Consider the following 14,719-nt stretch of genomic DNA (forward strand, 5'->3'; position numbering starts at 1 on the left):
AAAAAAAAAAAAAGAAAGGAAAAGCCCGGGTGAGTGATTTTGGGTGCACGCAGTGGCTTGATGAACCCGGCGGTGTCTCTCCCAGCCCCGGTGCGTGCTTACAGCTCTCCCTGCGCTCTTCTGCCTGGGCTATTCCGGGGCAGCGATTTAATCTGGCTTTCTGGCCCTTCGATGGCCAGAGCAAATTGTACATTTTTAATCTCTGCCAACGGCCCCTTTTTATCCTCTTTTTAACGTCATCCTTGTTCAAGGCTTGGCTCCCCGCGCGGGGTTACTCTACACCTTCTCRGAGCGCTTGCTTTCAGAGGGAGCTTCTGACGTGGCTTTAAGCACACCGTGGTTTCCTCCAGTGATTTTTGTTATACGTATTATATACAACTTACATCTACCAAATAATAAAGGCAGGTTGTTTGTACAAAAGCAAAACCAGAGAGAAGCCTGTCGATGACCAATACCCACGTCGGCGAAAGCTGCCTGGCGCTGGCTGCTTTCCCCGGGGGCTGTCCCGGGCACCCTTGGGGGGTGAGGATGGGCTGCCGGGCTGCGTGCCGGGGCGCCGCGTTTGCTGCTGCCTTCCAGCCCGCTGCCTTTGCAGCTGCCCGCGATGGTTCAGCTCGCGTTTAAGCCTGTCCAGCTGCTAGGAGGGGTTTTTTTTAGCACAGGCAGCTTTGCACCTCGCCGCTGCGCRGGGGGCCCTGCTAAGCCCGACGCTGCCCCTTTGGGGAGGTGTTCGCCTGGGCGCTGCCGCGCTCCCACCCCCTCGCGCCGTGGGCTCACGCGGTGCTCGGGTTAAATCCGCGTCCAGAGCGGCCCTCCAGCCGGCGCCTGCTTCTCCGGCTGGGCTATTTTTATACCGCGTTCGGGCTGCGCGCGGCGGGCAGGGAGCGCGTCGCAGCGCCCGGGCCCTCCTCGGCTCGCTGCCGGGCCGGGGCGGTCAGAGAGGGCGACGGGTGTCCGGGTACGGAGAGGAGGGCTGGGAGCAGCTGCCCTCCGGATGGCCCCCGAGCCCGCAGCCTCCGCATCGGACACGGGCGGAAAAGCAGCGTCGTTGCAAAGCCGAAGACGGGCGGGTGCCGAAGCTGGCTGGTAAAGGTGGTTTGTCCCCTCGGCCCCGGGCGGTCCCGGCGCCTTGCTGGGGCAGCAGGCGGGTAGCTCGTCCTGGCTCCTGCGGGCAACGCGGTGGCCGAGGCTCACGCCGTCCCCGGGGCAGGACGGTCCCTCCGCTGGGGCCGCGGAGGGGCCCGGCGTGCTCAGCCCGCTGGATGTGGCGTGGGAGAGTGTCGGGCACTTCAGAAACACCTGCGTGCCGGGGGTTTCCTCGAAGGGTAGGGTGCCCGGAGCCTTGTCCCTCGGGTGTCGGGCGCCCCTGTGCCTCAGTTTCCCCTCCTGCAAATCTTGCCTGCAGTGGGGGCGGCGCAGGGGAGGGACGTCGCGGTCTGGTCTTGCTCTGCTGGCACGTGGGCCGCTGGCACCCGGACCTTCCCTTGGGCCCACGCCGGGATGCCAGCGACCCTGCTGGGCTCTGCTCCGCTGGGGCCGGGCACACACCCTGTGCCCACTCCAGATYGGGGAGCGGATCTGGGCAGGTGTGTTTGTTTGGGGGGGGGGTTAACCAGCCCCTTCCTTCTGCCAGCCCCGGCATATTGCAAATATCTCCCCTGAGCCAGCCACTGGCGGCTTATAAATAATGCAGCCCCTCGCCGTGCAATAAGGGCTTGTCAGTGCTATTCTGCTCTCATAAATTAAAGATGAAAAGGTACAAGGCTCTTGCCAGAAAAATGAAGACAAATTTTTAATAGCTTGCCAAGACGCGGGGAGATGGAGCACTCAGGAAAAATGAATTACGTTTTTATTATGTGTTTTATTGTGCTGTAATTGAACGGGATTAGCTGAGAATACAATATATTTCCAGGGCAGCGCAAGGAAAACAAAAATAATGATGACACCCCTCCACTTCTCCCCCGCAGCCCGCACAGGCCGTCCGCTTGGCGCGGGGACACCCTCCTTGCGTGCACRGGCTGGGAGCCGGCTCAAGTGGAGCTGGGGATGGGATGGGGACGGGTGGGGATGCGGGGATGGGGACGCAGGGGCTCTGTGCAGCTGGGTCTGCCCCGATGCCCGGAGCCGCCGTGAGCACCCGGAGCTGTGGGGCTGGGGCTCCTCCAGAAGGGAGGGCTCCGCTGCAGAGCCTCTCGGCGTCTGTCTGTCTGTCCCTGTTTTCATCCCATCCCTGAGCCCCTTCCTTTGCCCCCATCCCCACCCCAGTGCCAGCAGGTCCCCCTGGGCTGAGACCTGGCAAACTCGTCTCTGCTGGGGGAGCAGCCCCAGGCTGGATTTGCCCCACAGACTGAGCTGCACCGTGCTGGTTATCCAGCCCCAGAGCTGGTAGCGCTGCTGTGAGCCTGGGGACTTSGTGACTTTGCTGGGCGAGGGGGGAACCTGTCCCCACAGGCCCCCTGCCCCCGAGCAGGCGTTATACAGTGAGGGGGGAAGGGAGAGCAGCCCCCGACCAGTGAACGCCGGGGGGGGGGGGAGTGTCAGGAGGCCCAAGGGCGACGCCGCTGCCTCCGGCSGGGGGGAGCCCCGGCAGCCGCCCGGGACGCCAGGGCCCCTTCCTGAGCTCACGGCAGAGGTCGCAGGCCGGGCCCCGAAAGGCCGGGACTGGGGGCATCGATCGGTCCCCGGCATTTTTAATGAGCTGCCCGACCACAAGCTTTAACCTTGCCCATAATGAGGGCGAGCGGCAGCAGTTCCTACCGCCCCAGCCGGCTCCCCCAGCCTTAATGAGCTAATCAATACTTGTTCTCAGCTTAATTTCCAGCTAATTGCTCTTTAATGACGCCTGGAAATGGGCAGCCACTTGCAGGGAGGGAGGGCAGGAGCCCCCTCCCCGGTTAGCATCCCCGGTGGTGGGGGGGGCCGGGGCCCTGGCCTGGCACAGGCGCTGGGTGACCTTCCCTGGCTCCGGCRTCCCGTGGATGGAGCCGCCTGGGGCTGGAGAGCCTTGCCGTACCCTGTCCCGGGGCGTGGGATGGGATGGGGGTGCCCCCATGCACCCCGTGGTCCAGTCTGCCCAGCGGCCAGCTGTTGGGGCAGGAAGTTGAGGGCAGGGGGGTGGCTGGATGGTGGGGACAGTGGGTGCAGACGAGCTGGCAGCCCCCTCCTGAGTGCCCATCCAGGAGCCAGGCAGCCTGTGCAGCCAGGGCGGGCTGAGCAGAGGGTCTCTGCAGCCCGGCAGGGTCCCCAGGCCCAGGACACTCTTTTCAGTGGGGTGCATAGGGGGTGTTTTGGGGTGCAGGGAGCTGAGTGGGCTGGTGTGGCCGTGCACTGCTCAGCTGAGCTGCAGGGCCAAGTCGGGGTGCAGGCACGGGGTGTCATAGCAAGCGACAGGGGACGAGGCCAGCAGTGCCCTGGAGGTGGCAGCAAAGACCCCAGAGCCTGCTGCCTGCACCCTGCGCCTGCTTCTGCCGGGCTCCCGGGCTGCGTAAGCCCCTTCGGGCCCCGGGCGGGGGGCAGGCGGGGGCTGCAGGGCGCCAAGGCGTGCAGGGGCTGGGCACAGGCTGCAACCTCTGGGCCCCTGAGCCCGGCGAAACAGGGACATCCCCCCCCCCAGTATGGCCAGACCCAGCCTCGCAGAGCTAAGAAGGGGCAGAGGGCGGTGGGTGAGCCCTAGGCAGGGTCTGGCTCGGCCTGGTTCCCAGCCCAGTTCCCCCAGTTCCCCAGCTGTGAKTCCCATGGCCCGTTCTGGGGGGCTCTGGCCCCCTGTCTGGCTGCTAAAAGCATTAGCAAGGGGGAGGCAGGTGGGGAAAGGGGCTTGGGGTGCTGCCATGGGAACCTGCCCCCCCCCCCCTTGCTCCTAATCATCCTTTGGGTCCATAACCAGGAGGCACAGACAGCTCAGCCAGGCTGAGCCCATAGCTACATYAATTCCTGGTGCGTAGAGCCCACAGCAGCTTCCAGCACGGGCACCTGGGCAATGCAGCACCTGGGCGTCTGACCTCAGTTTCCGCTTCCTGAGCCTCCTCCCACCTCTTGTGGTCCCAGCCTGCTCTCACACCTTCTCCCTGGATGATGTTTCTGAGGCTCTTTGAGCCCAGGCTGCTGCCCCAAGGCTTGGCCTGCCTCTCCGATGGCCTGTGGCTGCATGCCAAGCCAGTTCAGGGCATTCATCTGGATGGGACCTTTTCTCTAAGCTGGGCTCATCTGCAGCTGGAGCAAATCCCTGCACTGACTTTCTGCACAGAGGTATTATGGTGGGGGATGTGCTGTGGCATGTACGTCTGTGGGAAGCTTGGGAGGGAGATTTGGGGGTCTTGGGCTCCCCAGGGTGACTTTAGGGGACTTTTAGGTTTTCTGTGCCTCAGTTTCCCCTTATGTTTTAATGCGGCTTGTGCCTTTGGGGTGGTCTCTGACACGCTCCAAGCGCGTGAACTGTGTTGCTTTGCTTTCTCTTTGCACACCCTTGTCCAACATGAGGAAGAGGGGTAGAGGCATGCACCCCTTTCTAAAGAGCTTCTCCCTTTTCTCTGCTGCCACCCGGTCAACCTTGGGGCAGCAGCYGGGCTGGGTGCCCCTGTCCTACAGAGCCCAGAATAGCTCCTGTTTGCTCTGGGGTCGGGCTGCCGGGGAGCTCCTGGCATGTAGCGGGGTGGTGGGAACAGGGCTAACCCAGCCCCGACGTGTCAAACTTGGCAGAGCAGTGTCAGCCCACGGGGACAGACGGGGTGGGGGGAGGCTTATCCTGATGGTCCCTGGGAGCCACCCAGGAATGTGGCCACTGCTGCTGGGTCTTGGTTCCTGGCCCCGGTTTATATGACCTGCTCTTGGCCGGGGTTGGTGGAAAAACCTCAGCGAAAGCCGAGGGATTCCTCCATGGAAGGAGCTGAGCTGCATCCAGCCCCTGCTGAGCCAGCAGGGAAAGGGGCCTTGCAGCTCAGTGGCTCCAACCAGGGAGGATCACGAGGCAACCAGGATGGATATGAAGSGGACGGGACCAAGCCCAGGCAGGGCCAGCAGCAGCACCAGAAAATGGCCCCTTGGTCCCTGCAGCACCAGGCTGGGTGCTAAGCACCTGGGTTGGTTGCCCAGGTGGGCATGGCCAGAGGGACTTGTGGTGGGCTGGCAAATGCAWGGCACAGGGTGAGGGTCACCCTGTCTTTGGGGGCTGATCCTCATGGGGTGACAGTACTGCTCCATGCAAAAGTGCCTGGTCCCTGTGATCTGAGGACAAGAAGAGGCGGTGAAAACTGAGCCCTTGAAGGGATGGAGATGCAGAGCTAGGAGCTCAGGAAAGAGGATGGTGTGAGCCCCTCATCCTTCAGCAGCACCAAGGAGCCTCTTCATCCTGGGCAGGAGATGTGGACAGGGGTAGGAGACAGGTCCCCAAAGTCACCTGGGGAGGGAGACAGGAACTGGGTGCAGAGCTGGGAGGTGGCTGAGTGAAACGGCAGGTCCCAGCYGGAAACCAGATGGCAGAGCTGGCCCTGTGTAACCGGGGCACACGTGGGGCCACTCTGCGCCGTCTCCCCGACCTTCTCCGCAGGAACRGAGCTGCTCGCCAGACCTGGGGGATGCTCTGGAGATGGAGATGGGCTGCTGAGGGCCCGGGGACTGCAGCGTCCCTCGCCACCCAGCCAGCGCTCCTCGGGAGCCTGAGAAACCCACTTCCCTCCTGCACGCAGCTGCAACCGTTTCCCGAAGAATTTGCTGACGGGCTTGTTCCTGGGAGGAATTTGCTCTGGAAAAGCCTGGAGAAACCTGAGCCCGGCTGCTTCCTGGCACACAGGGCTGGTGGGACCTGTCTGCTGCCCGGTGGCCACTATGGCTTGTGCCCATGGTTGACCTTTGGCACATGTCTGGGACCAGCCAAAAGCCACGCGACCTTGGGGTGGGCTGGCTGGATCCAGCCCGTCTCAGGCAGGAAACAGAGAGGAGCAGCAGYGGTTTTGAGCTGGAACGAGGGAAATTTGGTTTATTATTAGTATCAGACCTTTACAGCTCCAGACAGCGCAGCGGGCGCAAACCCCGCGCCGCGAGCCCGGCATCTCCCACCGACGCTTCTGCTCTCGCCGTGACGTAACCCGTGTTCCCGTCCCCCTGGCAGCCTCCGAGCGCAGCCAAGCCTGACRCCGGCTTGCGGAGCCTCCCTGACGTAACGCGCCTCGAGTCGTTTGGCTTTTTTTCCAGTTTGCTGTTTCCCCCTCGGCCTCGCGTGCCGCCAGCGGCCCGGCCGGGCGGCCGGGGCCACCTCGCTCCGGCCGTGAGCGAGCCGGGCGCATCCCCCGCGGCAGAGCCCTGGGGCCCTCCGGGAACGTCGCAGCGGGATGCGCCGGCCCAACGGCGGCGTGATCGAACGCAGCTCCGTCTTAAGCACGGGTTGGATCTTACACCGCTAATTCTTAGCTGCTGCCATTTATTAGCGCGTTCGACGGTCTCGTTAAGCTGGAGGTTTAATTACCTTCCAGGCTTGAGCCCCATCTTGCTTTCCGGGATGGAGCTGAGCCGCTTTGGTGCTTGCAGCTGCCCACGGGYCATAACAAGCTCTTCTGGGGCGAGCGAAGCCCTGGGGGACGGGGGCTTCCAGGYGACGGCGCGCGGGGGAAAGAGCCGGAGCTGGGGCCACCGGGCCCGGGGAAGGGAGGGCGCCTGGCCCGGGGCGGGGGGCAGCACCTGGGGGGTCCTGCGAGGAGAGGCCGGAGGCAGAGCTGGCAGGATTGCCGTGGGYGGCCAGAGGGGGAATTTTGGCTGGAAAAGGTGGGTTTAGGGGGCTGGAGCCTGGAGCCTTTTCCATCGTTAGCCGTGGCTGGATTTGCAACGTGACGGAGCAAAAGCCCTGGAACCCAGAACGAATTTGCAGGAGGGTTTGGGAAAGCAAAAGCAGATTTTTGCAGTGCAATAAMGGAAACCAGATCCTGCGAGGGGTCCCGGAACGGCTTTGCTTTGCCTGAGATTCGCCGTGGAAGCAAATCCTGCAAATCCCTCGCCTGGAGGAGGGGAGCAGGCCCTGGGCTGCCCCAGCAGGGCGCAGATGCGCGGTGGCTCCGTGCTCAGCCCTTTGCAYGGCTCCGGCTCCGCCGGCAGGCTCGTCCTCCCCGCCTCTCCTCGGAGCCGGGGAAACTGAGGCACGGAGCGGCGAGGCATCCTGCTGGCGGGCTCGGCGGCCCCGGCCCCGCGCCTTCGGGTTTCGCAGTGCCGCGGCTCGGGGCCGTCCCGCCGCCGCTCGTGCCCCGATGCCCTCTCCTTGCCCGCCCCCCACCTGGGGCTGAGCGTCTCCCTCCTGTTTAACTGCAGCACCCTCTCCGTCCCGGACGGCGTTTCGTACCCAAACTGCAAGCCYGCGAGATGCTCGTGCTGCTTTCGTGGCCGGGACACAGCAGGCGGGCGCTGAGCTCCCGAGGGGCGCTGGGGGCCGGCTCCTCCGGCACATCCTCCACCGCAGCGGGCTTCCTCGGGGGGCTTCTGCTCTCCCATCTGTCTGTCCCCGCAGCCCCCCGCCGAGGTTTCCTGGGGAGCCCTGCAGTTCGGCGGGGGCGAAGCCAGGAGGGTCCAGCGCCGGATTGCCCTTGCTGCGCCGGACCTTGCGTGGTGCTGGTGGTTGGGGGGGGGGGACACCCCGGCCGGCCCCGGCCCCCCCCCTTCCCGCCCCAGGCTGGCGCAGCAGAGGGGCGGCGGGGACCCCGGCGAGGGGGGGGCTGTGGGCCGGGACGCGGGCCCGGAGGAGGGCGGGGGGACTCGCGGTCGGCTCTGACATCACGGCCCGTGCCGGAGGCGCCCCGCTGCCGAAGCCGCTGCGCGCCGGCGCCTGCACCGGGGCGGCCGAGAGCCCCCCGCCCCCCACCCCGTCGCCCCCCAAGCAGCCCAGCCGGCCCCCTGCCTGTYGCCGGCAGCCCCGGGTAAGTGACGGCGCGCGGCGGGGTGGCTCAGCGCCCGTCGCGCCTGGGGGGACCCGTGGGTTCCCCCTTCCCCTGGGCTGAGCCAGGCTCCCCCTGCCCTCCCCGAAGCCCCCCTTGGCTGGCTCCGGAGCTCCCCAGGCACGGCGAGGTGGCGGGCAGCTTTGTGCGGATTTTCCCCCTTTTCTGGCCCCCCGTCCCCATCCGGGGCCGGAGCCTTTCCCGAGYGCTCGTCCTGGAGGCTCGGGGCAGGCAGGGCTGGAGGGGGGGCTCTGCTCCAGCACCCCCTACCCCTCCTGCCCGCGGGGGGCTGCTGCTAGATGGGGCAAAGCTTTGCGGTCCAAAGGAGGCTTTCGTCCCCCAGCTGGGGGTGGTGATGGGGGGGGRCTGGGCCACCTTGCAAACCCCCCCGGCCTGGCTGCCCCCCCATCACCCCCCACGCCAGCGGTGGGCTGCGTTAGAGGGCAGCGGGCCAGGGAAGCACCGGGTTTAGGGGTTAGAGGCGCCTGGGGCTGCCGAGGGGGCCGGCGGGCGGCTCGCTGCTGGCGAAGGCGAGCCGGGCAGCCCGGACACCTGGGCTCTCTCCCCAGCCCCGGCTCCCGCGCGCCGGGTGGCCGTGCAGGTGCTGGGAATTTTACTCTGTCTCCCCAGCCAGGGGAGGGCGGCTGGGGAGTAATTCGGGGGCTGAGGGATGCTCGCGTGGGGGCTCAGTTCGTCGCCAGCCCCTCCAGGGATGGGGTCTGAGATGCACGAGTGGGAAGCAGGGCACWCTGCTTGCCGGGGGAGGGGGGACAGGAGGGGTGGCGCAGGGACCCCGATGTGCCAGCGCAGTCTGATGGGAAGGATGCAGCCGGGGGACTAGGAGCCAGGGCAGGCTGGGCCCCAGCCTCYCTCGTACGCTCGCGCTCGCGCAGCACTGCTGAGCCCGCCGGGAGCCGGAGGGATGGGAAACGCTCTCCGGACRGTAACACGCGCCCTCCCTCCTTGCAGGCCAGGATGGCTCCTCGGCTCTAGCCAGGGAGGCCAGCGCAGTGCCCCAGATCCGTGTCCGAGTGATGGTGGGACCAGGCTTGGGGACCTGCAGTGAGGATGTCCGACATCAAGCCCCCGAGCAGCTCTTGCCTTGTGCTTTCCRTGCTCTTTTTGCACTGGGCTTTGCTCCAGCCGGGCCAGGCTTTTCCCAGCACCTCCAACTACCTGCAGCGGGGCTGGCAACGGCTGCTGGAGGAAGGGGAGGGCTGCGCCGAGTGCCAGCCGGAGGAGTGCCCCGTGCCGCGCGGGTGCCTGGCTGGCATGGTGCGGGACGCCTGCGACTGCTGCTGGGAGTGTGCCAACCTGGAGGGACAGATCTGTGACCTGGACAACACCAACCACTTCTACGGCAAGTGCGGGGAGCACCTGGAGTGCCRGCTGGACGCCGGGGACCTGCGGCGCGGGGAGGTGCCCGAGCCGCAGTGCGTCTGCCTCTCCCGCTCGGCCCTGTGCGGCTCCGACGGGAAAACCTACACCCAGATCTGCAGGTTCCTGGAGGTCGCCCGTGCCCACCCCGATGCCAACCTCACCGTGGCTCACGAGGGCCCATGCGAGTCAGGTAGCGATGGGAGCTGTTGGGATGGTGGGAGGGAGCTTGTGTCCCSGGAAAACCTCCCCTTCCTGCTGCAATGCAGGATCTGGCGTCTCCAAACGTGCGCGGGTGCCTGAGCTGTTTCCACTGGGGCTACTCCCGGCTYTCGGGAAGGGACGAGCCAGGGGATCTAATAGAAATATTTCAGCTGGTAGCAAATCCTCTGTGTGCACGTGGACGCGGCAGCCCTGCACCGTTTCCACGTGCCCACGAGGCTCAGCAGAGGGGGGACGGACACACGGATCCCAAGGGCAGCAGGTCCCCGCTCGCGGGGCCCCCGCGGCTCTTCCCACTCTGCCACTCCGGGGCAGCCTGTGCGGATCCGGCCGGTAAAGCTCTGGAAGYGGCTTTGCCAAGGCGGTGCGGGATTCATGGGAAGCAGAAAACCCTGCTGAAATGTATGGGAAAGTTCCAGGGAGTTGTTAGTGGATTCTTGGCTTCGGCACGGCGTTGTTGGAAATAGGGCTGACTCGGGGCACGCTGCCTTGTCGCTCTCGAGAAATACGGCTCCCCTGCTCCCTCCCCGAGACCTGTCTCCTGCAAGTGGAAACCTGGATTGGTTTAATTTGACAGTGTGATTTCCATCCCCCATTTAAAAYCCTGCTTGGGATTGGGGGCCGGGGCTGGGGGGGAGAGTCCGTTTTGGAGAGGCCACGCGCCAGGGTGGCGCAGGTCGCCCAGCGCAATCCCCACAGCCCGAGGGCGGCCAAGGCTGCCTTTATTTTCTGTAGCTCGTTGTCCCTCGTCCCCCCCCCCAGCCGCTGAGTGTATTTGGGGGTGTTGTCCTCTCTTGCCTCCTGCGGTGGGACCTTCTCGTGCCGTGGGCTGGGATCCCTATTCGGCTCTGGGTAGAAGTTGCTGTCCTTGCTGGCAGCAGCTCTGTTCCCGCAGGGAAGGGGCCTGAGCCGTGGAGATACTGGCCGCGTATGTCACCTGGGGAACTGCTAACTCCCTCTAATCGCCACGAGGATCCCAGGGCCGGAGCAGAGATCCGATTCGGCTGAAAGCCAACTGATCCTCTTCTCCTCCACAACCAGTTTCAGGCTGGGTGCGTGCCCTGGGCTGGCTCACTCTGCATTTAGCTCGGTGGCGGATCCCTCCGAAGCAGCTGTAGCTGTTAGCTGCAAATGTTTGCTGCCCCCCCAGGTGGCTGCACTCTGCCTTTCATCGCCGGCAGCAGCCGGGGGCCCCTGGCTGGCAATCTGCCCCAGAGGGGGCTGTTAGCATCAGCTCCCCCCTTGAGGTCCCGGCTGCTGCTCACACGTGGTGCTGCTCCAGGCCGGGCGAGAAAAAAAGGGGGGTTGTGCATTCAGAAAGGAGGAGAGCCATCGTGTTAGGTGAGCAGGGCTTTGCTGGACCCCCGGGACCCTCTTCCCTTTCCTCAGCTGTCCCTGGGGCTGCAGGAGAGCCGTCTGCCCCGGGCCGACCGCAGCCTCGCTGCCCCACCGGTGCTGTGCGTTGGAGCCGACGGGGGGTGCGGGACTTGCCCCCGGCTGCCCCTTCTCCCCCGCGGTGGGCCGGGGGGTTATCTTGCAGCGTCAGCAAGAAGAGCCCTCGCCACCTGCTTTCCCCATCAGGACACGAGCCGCCTGTTGCTCTTGGCCGCGTGTCAGAGCTGGGACCGCTCTTGGGAGATCTGGGCGAGGGAGAGGGGCAGGTTTTGTGGCAAGGACCGGGGCCAGGGCAGGAAATTCCAGCAGCCCTTGGCTCGTCTTGCAGGCGAGGGGCTGTGCGCTCGCCGGGGGCCCGGCAGCCAGCCTGAGTCCCCTGCCTGCGGCAGCACAGCCCCTGGTGGGTGGCAGCCAGCAGGTTCAGGTGTGCAGGCAGTGGGTGCAGAGGTGGCCCTGGCTCTCCCACCCCAGGTGTGCCCTGTACTGAATGCGGGATGTGCACTGCCTCCTGCCTGGCATCCCTGCAAACAGCCCTGGCAGGATGGGCTCTATCCTCTCTCATGTGCTGGGATCTCAGYGCCAGGCCTCTGTGCAGGGTCCTCTTCACCAGCACTGCCAGGCATCAGAGCACCTGCAAGGTGCTGAGAGACCAGCTGAGTGGTGGGACCTCTCCTCAATATGGGTCTGGCATCTCCGCTGAGCCCATCTTGACTTCCTACCTCACCCCTCTTCTGCTCTCCTTCACTCAGAGCCTCAGATCACGTCTCCTCCCTACGACACGTGGAACGTCACTGGGCAGGATGTCATCTTCGGCTGTGAGGTCTTCGCATACCCCATGGCGTCCATTGAGTGGAGGAAGGATGGCACAGAGATGCTGCTGCCGGGAGATGACCCCCACATCTCTGTTCAGGTAAGGGGCTTGCCTGGAGCTCTGGACCCAGACCCAGGGTGGCCAGGTCCTTCCCAGAGTTTCTGGGCAGCCAGAACCTCCAGGTGGTTGCCATTTGTGCATGGCTGAACTCGGATGCCTGGGATGAAAAGAGGTGACCACAGAGCTGAACCAGAGCTAGTGTCTCAGGGGTAGGAGTTATCAACATGAATTTCTTCTGCAAATTTCTCCAGCTGTTTTTCAATTCATGCACCTTGTCTAGGCTCTAGAGTGTCCTGCAGCAAGGAGTTCCCTAACTCCACTCCCTGTGGGAGGAAGCCTTTCATTTGCTTTGCCTGCTGGCTTCATTCAGTGGACTAGAAGACCTCCTGAGGCCCCTTCCAACCTTAATTATCCTACAATCCTGTAAGGAGGCTCAGAGAGTCCCTGTGCTTTTCTGTGTCCTCCACTCCAAGCAGGGCTCCCCTCCTACGCCAGCACACCCAGAGGGTCAGCAACCTGCCCACGGCTGGCCCCAAATATAGTGCAGAGGAAGCGCCGGTGGTGGCCAGCCGGGCCATACCCAGCTATTAGAGGGTGTGGGCAGAGACGCAGGAGGCCGTGCACCACTGCTAGGGACCAGTGAGGAGGAAACTATGGTTGGGCGGATGGGGGAGCCAGGGAAGCAGGCAGGACCCGACACCATTGCAGGGGGAGGTGTTGATCACCTTCCATTGGGTCTGACCTTCCCGCTGCCCCATACCCCATCACAGCAGCTGGCCAAGGACCTCCTGTCTAGGCAGGGTTAGCTGGCTGGTGTCAAGTGCTGTAGGAAACTCAGCTGTCCTCCACCCTCAGCCACAATAGCAGCCTGCAACATGGYTGCAGCCCAGCTGGGTCAGGAAAAGGTTATTTCTTGCTGAAGACAAACAGAAGATTGCATGCTTGGAGCCGCAGCCGCCCTGGGACCTTGCCAGCTCCCGAATCAGGGGACTCTGGTCTCCTCCAGGGCTGGCCATGCCTCATGTGAAGCCCTGGCAGAGTTTGCAGGGGGACCTCACCTCTGTCCTGCAGGTCCTTCTGCCTGTTTGCCTGCGGAGGCTGATCACCTCTCCCCCTCCGCCTCACTGCCCTGTAGGCCCTGTCCCACTCACCCCAACGCAGCCTTTTCTGACTGGCTGACGTGGCTTTTCCACATTGCCAGCAGGGCCTGGCTTGTAGCCCAGCAGGAGGGAGAGCCCAGCACCCCGTCAGCTCGACCCTTCAGATGTAACCGAGCTCTGGCTGGATGTCCTGCTCTTGTCTGAGCCGTGTCCAAGTGACGGAGCTATATCCGAGGATGAGAGCCAGAAGGACCTATTAGATCATTGATTCGTYGTTAAAGCCCAGGCCAGGAGACATTGCTCTGCTGCTCTACTTGGCCACTGGAGCAGGGCTGGTGGGGACTGGCCCTGCTGGGACCTTGACCTCAGCCCCCAGGGTGGATGTGGGCATGGAACACACTTATGGGGCAGGAGGAACATGCTGGAGACCTCTTTGCCCAGCATTTCAGCAATGTTTCTTTCAAGCTGAACTAGCCACACTCTACACCTGCCTCTGCATCTTCCCTTCTCAGGGTGCTGCTCCCTCTGGGGACCACAGTGACCAGAGGCACAGCCAGGTGTCTGGGGCATGTCTCCGGGGCCCTCACAACAAGGGTCTTGGCCACGAAAGCCATCCTGGGTCCTTCCCCAGGCTGCACCCACCTGCAATGAGGTGCTCCCTCACTCCGTCTGTCCTAGGCAGTGGGAAAGGGGGAGGGAGATCTGCATCTACAGGTCCACGCCAGCCCTGGCACTGGAGCTTAGGGAGGAGCAGAGAGTTTCACTGGGCCTGTATCACCTTTCCCATACCTCCCAGTGCAGCTTGGTGGGAAATTGCTTGCGGGGCTCTCCTAGCCACTGGGCTAACTGAAAGCCCCCTCCTCTTGCAGTTCAGAGGTGGCCCCCAGAAATACGAAGTGACTGGCTGGCTCCAGATCCAGAGCGTGCGTGTGACGGATGAAGGCATCTACCGCTGCTTTGCCAAGAACAAGGTTGGGGAGGTGGTGGCATTAGCCAGCCTGACCGTCCTCACTCCAGGTGAGCACAGGGACATCGTGCCCTTGTCCTTGTCCCTTCTCACAGCTCCCAGGGGATTCCCAAGGCAATGGAGCTACTCAGGAGTCTGCAGCAGGCTCTTCTGCATGGGTTTTCCCTGGATGAAGGGCTTGGAGGGCTCTGCTAAGGAAGAAGGGAACCAGGCATCCTCCAACCTCACCAATATGGCCCGTTCTTACAGGGACGAGGAGGGGATCTATGAGCAGGTTGCRCTGGTATAGTGGGATCTGCTGGGCTGGCAGCCCCACAGCTATGGGGCTGTGTGTGGTGGTGCCCCAGTAAGCAGCCTGGCCCCAGGTTGGCTTTGGTCCCTGGGACGATCAGGGTGCATCGGGGACTCCTGGTCCCTGGGAAAAGAGGGCTGAGTTTGCGCTCGGGTGGCCAATGACACTTTTTCCCCATGCTGCTGTCTCAGACCAGCTCAACCTGACGGGTTTTTCCCTGCCGAAGCCCCGCACAACGCCCGAGGACTATGGGGAGAGCGAGGAGGACTATTACTAGCCCGGAGATGGGACAGGCGGCTGCGGAGATCACCACTGTGGGGTACCGCTCTTGGCTGCTGTGCTGGGAAATCCCACCGCGGGGCCTTGCGCGAAGGGTCCCGGGGAAGCTGGTGCGGAGGGCTGGACACCGGCAGTGACRCTTGGTGCGTCACCCCCGGGGCCGACCTGCACCGGCCCAGGGCAGGAGGCACCCATGCTCCCTCCCCAGGGCCAAGGGAATGGGTTGCCAAAACATCCCTTCTCCCCACTGAGTTTTTAACCACCGAAGCAGTGATCTGAGAAACCAGATGTTTGTGGTTTTCACCA

The 14,719-nt window shown here is 64.0% G+C and overlaps 1 protein-coding gene across 1 annotated transcript; it reads left to right on the forward strand.

The window, feature by feature from the left end:
• The first annotated feature begins 7,773 nt into the window (after positions 1-7,773).
• On the forward strand, positions 7,774-14,713 carry KAZALD1 (Kazal type serine peptidase inhibitor domain 1). Its single transcript, XM_085319155.1, has 5 exons — positions 7,774-7,892; positions 8,880-9,480; positions 11,654-11,814; positions 13,745-13,892; positions 14,326-14,713. The coding sequence occupies exons 2-5, from the start codon at positions 8,979-8,981 to the stop codon at positions 14,409-14,411; spliced, it is 897 nt and encodes a 298-aa protein (XP_085175281.1). The 5' UTR covers positions 7,774-7,892; positions 8,880-8,978; the 3' UTR covers positions 14,412-14,713.
• The last annotated feature ends 6 nt before the right edge of the window (positions 14,714-14,719 follow it).

This window comes from Rhea americana, unplaced genomic scaffold (genome assembly GCF_003343005.1).
Source record: "Rhea americana isolate MKP2758 unplaced genomic scaffold, rheAme1 scaffold_571, whole genome shotgun sequence".
Lineage (NCBI taxonomy): Eukaryota > Metazoa > Chordata > Aves > Rheiformes > Rheidae > Rhea > Rhea americana.